Genomic DNA, 7,460 nt, shown 5'->3' with positions numbered 1-7,460 from the left:
AGAGAGAGAGAGGTGACAAATTGAAGGTGAGTGAAACGGGAAAAAAAAAATATTAGTAGTAATTGGGGAAAAAATTTTTTATATGAGTTTATTGTATTCAGTTATTGGCACTCCCAAATAAAAATAATAGTTGTTGTAATAGTAGTAGTAAAAATAATAATAATAATAATAATAGTAATAATAATAATAATAATAATAATAATAATAATGATAATAATAATGATAATAATAAAATTAATCATAATCCATTCTTTAAGTGGGTAATGTAATTTTCATTGTCATATACCGACCTTTTCAGTTAAAACGGCTAACCCCTCGATGGTGTGAATACTGCCCACTTCCACTTCCTTGCTCATCCCTAGGGACACTGCTATTATTGTTATTGTTGTTGTTGCTGCCACCATTTCCACCAACGCTGCCATGTGGGCCAGCATTGAAATTAGTTCTTGGCGGTTGGAAACCTTGTCTGGGACCACCTGCAAAACCTCGCTGCCCTGGCAGTTGTCCTGTTGGAAAGTCTGTCCGGGGGGGCATATTATAAGGGCTACTACTACTGCTGCTGCTGCTTCCGCCGCTGCCAGGAATAGGTGGCTGTAATGGCTGGGGCTGAGAAGGTGCTGACTGCATCGGTGGTGGAGGAGGTGGTGGGTTGAGGAACCGAGAGCCTCGATGCAGTGATGAGGGTGGCGGAGGTGGTTGTGATGGTGATCCGCCAGAGACAGCACTTTCCCCACCATACCCTCCACCCCGCTCTCGCAGTTGAGTGTACTGCCCACCCAGGCCAGGTCTCACTGATGACTGACCAACTGGTGGAATGGTGGGTGTCTGGGATGGTGGTGGGGGTGGGGGTGGTGGCAAGGAGCCAGGGGTCCCGCCGCTGGCCACTGTGGTGGTAGATGACGGCGTTGATGAAGACGATGAAGACAGCGGAGGTGGTGGTGGTGGTGGTGTGGATGAAAATGAAATGTTTGATGCTACTGTAACTGGTGAGACATCACTATAACTTGCATGTTCATAATACTGACCAACAGAGACAACTAAGGGTTGCTGATGTGGTGGTGGTGGTGGTGGCGGCGGTGGTGGTAGTTGTGGTTGCTTGGAAGAATCTACTTGAGACCAAGTCTGCTGTAGTTGGTGGTGGGACTTCAGCAGGCTACTGTTACTGACCTCATGTTCAGTCCTACCGGTGATATGTTGCTGGAGTTTAGCTTGTGGTTGTGATGGGGGTTGTTGTTGTTGAGGTGGTGGTGGTGGTGCAGAGTGCTCAGACAAAGCTATACTTGAGGTAGATGTACAGCCCTCCCACTGAGCACTTTGTTGCAGCCTGTCTGACGAAATTTCAACAGCAGGCTGCATGTGCTGAGGGGGAGGAGGAGGAGGGGGTGGAGGTGGTGGAGCATATCCTTGATGAGATGAAGTAGGATTGGGTGTGCAATATGGGAGAGGTATCTGCCCCTTACCAACTGATGATAACGAGTCTGGATCGATCACAGAAGAGGAATTCGCTACTGACATGAGTGGACGGGTTTCTTGAGGTGCAGCTGACATAGTAGTGCCACCACTGCTGTTGGGAGTAAGTTCAGAATGACTAGTTGCAGCAGTTGTGTAAAACACAGCTTCTTGGGTGTGTGATGAATCTACAGGGGGCACTTTAAGCAATTGGGATGAACTTAAGGAGTCACCTGGCAAACCTTGGCCGGCTGGTGATACTGCTGTGTTAGCCGTCCGATAAGCATTTGGGCGGTCATCCACATCTAATGGAGAAGCTAATCCAGGTGGCACTAGTTTCTCTTGGGTGGTACTCCACTTACTCATTACTGGGTGCAATGAACCTAGAGATTCATTAGAATTTCCATGAGATTTAAAAGGAGCTGAAGTTCTGGAATGAATTGAGGAATCTACTTCGAAAAGTGATGGGGGCTGAGTAACTGAATCACTGCTTTCAGATTCCACACTGCCAAAAAAGTCTTTTGCTGTAGGTCGTGGAAGAATGACATCTATTTTGGGGGGTATACCTGGTCGTGACTGTTTCCTCATATCTTGGTCAGCTTGATTGCCAGTTTCCATGAGATTACCTGGTTTGGCATTTACTGACCGTTGATGGAGAACAGTGGAAATGGGCTGAAAATTGGAAGGTGCACTGGCTGTAGGCTGTCCAGGCACTGGATGACTCCCCCACCCTGCTAGATTACCAGATGGTAATACAGGAGGGTGAGCAGCAGTTCTAGAGGCTGCAATAACAGAACTGGTTTGTGTACGGTAATCAACATCACCGTGACTGCTCCAAAAAGAAGCATTTGATTCTTCAGTAGTATCTTTGTTGTTAGGCTCATAGGCACCCTGCCAAGACAGGCTATGTTTGCGGTGGTCTACATCTCGAGGAAACTCTTCATGAATATTAGATGTTAATGTTGGAATAGGTTGTGCAACAGCTGGTATAGAAGTGTTTGGCACTCCAGATAGGCCTTTACGGAGATCTTGATCTTGGCTCATGAAAGAAATAGCTTTATAATCTTTGCCTTCACTCTTACCATCAGCATCTTTGAACTGTTTAGCACCACTGTGGAATGATGCCATATCTTTTTTATCAGCAGAGAACCTACTGCCTGCTTCTGGGTAAGCCGGTGTTGTTGAATACATTTTCTTCCTCTCATCTACATCACCATATCGATTACTCTCTTCACTAGCAGTAGACACAAATTTATCTCCCTTTTCAGAACTCTTTTTAGATGAGGAGCGTTCATCCCCTTTAGAACTAGATGACCTCCTGTAGTCCTTGCGATCCCGAGATCTGTCACGAGATCTAGAAGAACTATGTTCATAGTCTCTGTCCCTGTCCCTGTCACGGTCTCGATCATAATCACGATCTCGATTTCGTGACTCAGTGTTACTATAGTCCTTTCGGTAGTCTCTATCACGTTTGTCAGAATAGTCTCTACTTCTGGAATGCCTCGAGTATCCATGACGTTCGCTACGTTCAGAATAGCGACTGCTGCTGCTTTTGGAGGAACCGCTATCAGAGTAATGACTTCTTTTACGGTCACTATCAGATTGTCTGCGACTATCTTTCGATGAGTCACTACTTGGTCGACTCTTAGAATCATGATGACTTTCTCTAGATCGAGCAGGTGGTTCTTGATGTCCTTCAAATGAACGGTTCTTTATTGATTCTTTGTTATTTTCAAACTTGCTTTTTACAACATTCGAAACCTCATACTGAGGTGTCTCATTTTTCTGATTATCTACAAGACTTTCAGATGATTGAATTTTCGTAGAATCTAACAATATTTCAGCTGCTTTTGAAGGTTCTAGCTGAACTTTCTCATCATTTTCAGACTTACCAGACACATTTACAGATTCATTGCTGTTCTCTACCCCTTTCCAGTTGTTTATGAAGGAATCTGGATTAAGACCACGAGATGGGAAAGAATCTGTTTTCACACCACTGGGCAAGAAAGTATCTGTTTTACCTAAGGTTGTCAAAGTCTCAAACTTAGCACGACTGAGAAAGGCATTATCTTTCAGAGCTTGGTTTGAAACTGTCACTATTTCCTCTTCTTCATCTAAACCAAGCCCTGGAATTTTAGGTTCTGACATTAGTGCTGTCACTTTTGGTTTTTCATCTTCCTTAAAAACAGCATGAGGAATTAAAGGGTGTTTTGGCCCTGTGGAGAAAGCTATTCGAACACTTGACCCCTTATTAGTTTCGGATGTTTTAGAGGCTGCATTTTCTGGCTTCTTTTCAATGTTAGTTAAATGGGATGCTGTGGAGTCAAACTTTTCATACTGAGATACTGTCTTTTGGCTACCAGAGAGATTTGATCTATTGCCACCCAGTGAAAATGCAGAGAAACTAGACTGAGTTAATCCACTATTGTTAGTGGTAGTAGCTGTAGTGGTAGTAGTGGAGTGGATAGCTGTGGAAGTAGTAATAGCAGTGTCAATTGTTGGAGTAGAAGGCAGAGATGTGTTAGAATTAATGGTAGTGGTGGTAGTGGTAGGAGTGATGGCAGTAATACAGCCAGTTGTACTATTAGAATGGAGTCCTGCAGCTTGATTTTGTGCTGGCAGGTTCACACTATGAACCTTAGCTAATGAAGCCAAGGTTTCTGCAATCTTTGACCAACCAGCAACTGAAATTGGTGAACTTTGCACCAGTGACGATAAAGCTTGGTCTTTTGGTAAAGAGCTTGCTACAGAAGCAAGTGGACTTGGTGTTGGCTGTATAGAAGATGTGGTTGTCAAAGACAACAAGTTCAATGCACCAGTGTTAGTGTTCACTGGCTCAGAAGCCAGACCCATAGAGCTATTACTGCTGTTACTATAAGTACCAGATGGCTGAGACATACTAGACGTGACTAAATTACTCAAAACTGAATTACCACCAGCAGCAAGCTTTATAGGCAGCAATACATTGGCAGCTGCATTAGTTGCTTTAGGGGCTGGCCCAGAGCTTTGGGGCTGGTTTGCTGAGAGAGTACTGCGAGATACTTGGCTGAAGAGATTCTGGAGGGCAGTAGGTAAACTACCAGCAGCTGGTTTGGGTGCAGTGCTTTCTGGCTTTTTGTCTGCTATCCTCTGTGTGAATTCACCTAGGAGATCCTTCATTTCTGGCTTGTTTTGCTGGCCACTAGTAGATGCAGCAGCAAGACTAGAAGGCAGAGTAGATTTCTTGATTTTGTTGAATAAATCCTCAACAGTGCTTGCAGCAGTAGTTGTTGCTGTTGTTGTTGAGACTGTAGAGCTGATCTGATTTTTAAGTGCATTCAGTCCTACTGTTGTAGAAAGGGGTGGTGGTGGAGGGGGAGGGGGAGGCGGAGAGTCATCTTCCGCATCAAAATCACACTCTTCTGGATCATATGGTTTTTCATTGTCCAGTTCATCAGAGTCCTGGTCAACCGATCCCACCCCTCCACTGATTTTGTCCTCATGACTATCAAGAAATGAAGTTTGGGTAGGTTCATATTGTGTTGGAGAATAAGGTGCGGTACCTGTAAATTAAAAAAAATAAATAATTTACATTATGCAGTCATTTTAAAACTTTGATTTGTTTCAATTACTAAGTTTAAATATTAAATTTGGCTAAAACATTAAAATACAGTTTTTAAGCTGCTGTCTTTATAAACCTAGAAAAACCTAATCCGATAACCTTGCAAATTAAAATTACACTAAAAAGTGTACTACTCTCAATAAAAAGCTAACACAATTCAGGATTATCTAACAGGAGATATACTGCTGGTGTTTTTTGCTGTCTATACTTTGTATGTTGTTGAACTGTAACCAAGTACAAAGAGCTAGCAAAATACTTGTTACTTATAGGGTTATTTCTCAAGTAGAATGACACAGAAAATGTTAAGTGCCTTGACTAAAAGACAGTATAACACTACTACTATTAGCATACAAATCATTGCTTCTTTGGTTAGAACGCCAGTATCAATTATTTTGTAGTGGCCTCACAACCCCTCAATGACTCCAACATTGGAACATGAATACAAATAGCTATAAAATGCAAATAAAAGAAAAGGCTGTTTTCTGTCTTCAAGGAAGCTACAAATACCAAACAGAAGCTGAAGTGGCAAAGAGTCTTGAGGAGAAAGGAGAAACAACAAATGATAAAAATGCTAAATTAAAAATTGGGTTACAGAATGCTGTGTGAAAATGATAGTTAGAAAAGCTTTTATATGGTCAAAACCTGAAAAAACTAAACAGTATGGAAATAGGCGAGGAAAAATGGCAAATTAGCTAAGAAGAACAAGACTTACAAATGAAGTTGAAGGATTATTGATGGTGGAATATCAAAGCCTTAGCAACAGAAACCACAAGGGGCACGTAATGAAGCAAAACACATGAAATAACAGCAGATTAAGTGCAATTTAGAAATAAACAATTAACTGTATTGGCTCTGGCTGCCCAGTCTTACGCAAGAGAGAATCTACTACCAAGACGGGGAGTTACATATACTGCAAGTTATGTCAACATTACAAAATAGCAAAAGAAAAAAGTTAATCTAACCATACACCTGGAAAGGTGTCAAAGAATGAAAAAGCAACTTTACAGTGAGATATGCTGATCTATACCAGCAGAGAGATTGAAGCAGATCAAAAGGCTACTGTTGTCAAGTGTCTCCTAGACAAAGTACCGAGCTTGACAGACAATGATGCTTCTCTAAATGGAAGGATTACCAAAATATAAAGATGTGAAAATAGAAGACCAAAATATAAATGAAACAATGGAAATCCTTTCACTTACTTAGATCTTCAGTTGGAGTGCTGCTGTTGAGTTCAGAATCAGAGTTTAATTTGCCATACGCTTTGACAATTGGATCATTTATACAAGAACTGACATTTTCAGGTGAATCAGATGTTGAAGAATCCACAGGACTGGGAGACGGTTGCTTCAGTCGGTCATTTTTACTGCTACTTAGAACAAGAGATGGTGTGTAGAACTGTTCTTTAACTGGTACTGGATTGTAATATTTGGTCTCCTTTCCACTTGTCAAGCTACTTGAACCACTAGATTGCAAGTCAGCTGGTGTGTCCTGAAGAGTAGAACTTGGAGTGTATTTTGGTAGAGTGGCTGGTTGAAATGGATCATACCGAACAGGTTGGCTAGCAGCTGACGACTCTATTTTTGGAATATTCACAGTTGTTGAAGGTAAAGTAGGATCATACTTCAATCGTTTAGTTTGCAGTTCAGCTTCTGATAACATCACTGCTTGGCCTGCGCTTGCAGCCAACTGTTCCCCTGGACGCTTGCATACTTTCTGCCGGACTATCACACCAAGTAACATGTGTGGTCTGTTATCTTCTAGACCTAAACAGAATTTTTTAACATGTCAGTTTATTGAAGAGAGGATAAAACAAAGACAGTAAATCAAAATTTGGGTAAAAAAGAGTAAAAAAAATTTTTTAATGATTGTTTCTTTTTAAATAAGAAGAAGCAGGTTAATAGAAACTTTTGATATTGATAACTTTCCCAAAGACATTAGCAACATAATAAAGGTGAATCTGCATTAATGCAAAATTGAAAGTAGTTCACAGTTCTGACTTGCCAACAGAGCATTTTGCTTTACAATGCTTATATGTTTTTATACGAAAAAATAAGACTGGTGATTTCTTTAATTAGCACATATCTCTAGGAAAGAAAGAGTCAACTGAATCAATGTTAATATGTTAGTACATGACTATCACCTATTCTACTGACCTCATATGGATGAAGTGCAAAATGATTAGTGTTGCATTTGAACTGCCAGCATAGAAAACAAATATTAAACAATGATGATGATAATGGAATCTGGTTATTACTAATTCTCTTTTTATATTATTTTATCAGGTCAATTATCTTTACAGGCTCAAAATGTAAAAGACTTTCTCACTTCCCAAGCGTTAAACTAATACATCTGTTTGTTGTTTACAAACCCGGCTTCGTCTTTTGCTTTTTTGTAAATTCTCTTTATCTCT

At 41.0% G+C, this 7,460-nt stretch overlaps 1 protein-coding gene across 3 annotated transcripts in view; it reads right to left on the bottom strand.

Moving 5' to 3' along the window:
• Positions 1-6: 6 nt before the first annotated feature.
• LOC106869125 (microtubule-associated protein futsch) overlaps positions 7-7,460 on the bottom strand; it is a 157,191-nt gene continuing 149,737 nt past the window's right edge. For all 3 annotated transcript variants that reach the window (XM_052966609.1, XM_052966608.1, XM_052966610.1), the window contains 2 exons: positions 6,250-6,813; positions 7-4,991 (listed from right to left, as the gene is read on the bottom strand). In XM_052966609.1, the coding sequence (XP_052822569.1) occupies positions 295-4,991; positions 6,250-6,813 (5,261 nt within the window). In that variant the 3' untranslated portion in view covers positions 7-294. The remainder of the gene's footprint in view (positions 4,992-6,249; positions 6,814-7,460) is intronic.

Source organism: Octopus bimaculoides, chromosome 3, assembly GCF_001194135.2.
Source record: "Octopus bimaculoides isolate UCB-OBI-ISO-001 chromosome 3, ASM119413v2, whole genome shotgun sequence".
Taxonomy (NCBI): Eukaryota; Metazoa; Mollusca; class Cephalopoda; order Octopoda; family Octopodidae; genus Octopus; species Octopus bimaculoides.
Note: the sequence above shows the minus strand (reverse complement) of the source record. Positions and strands in the feature narration are given on the sequence as shown.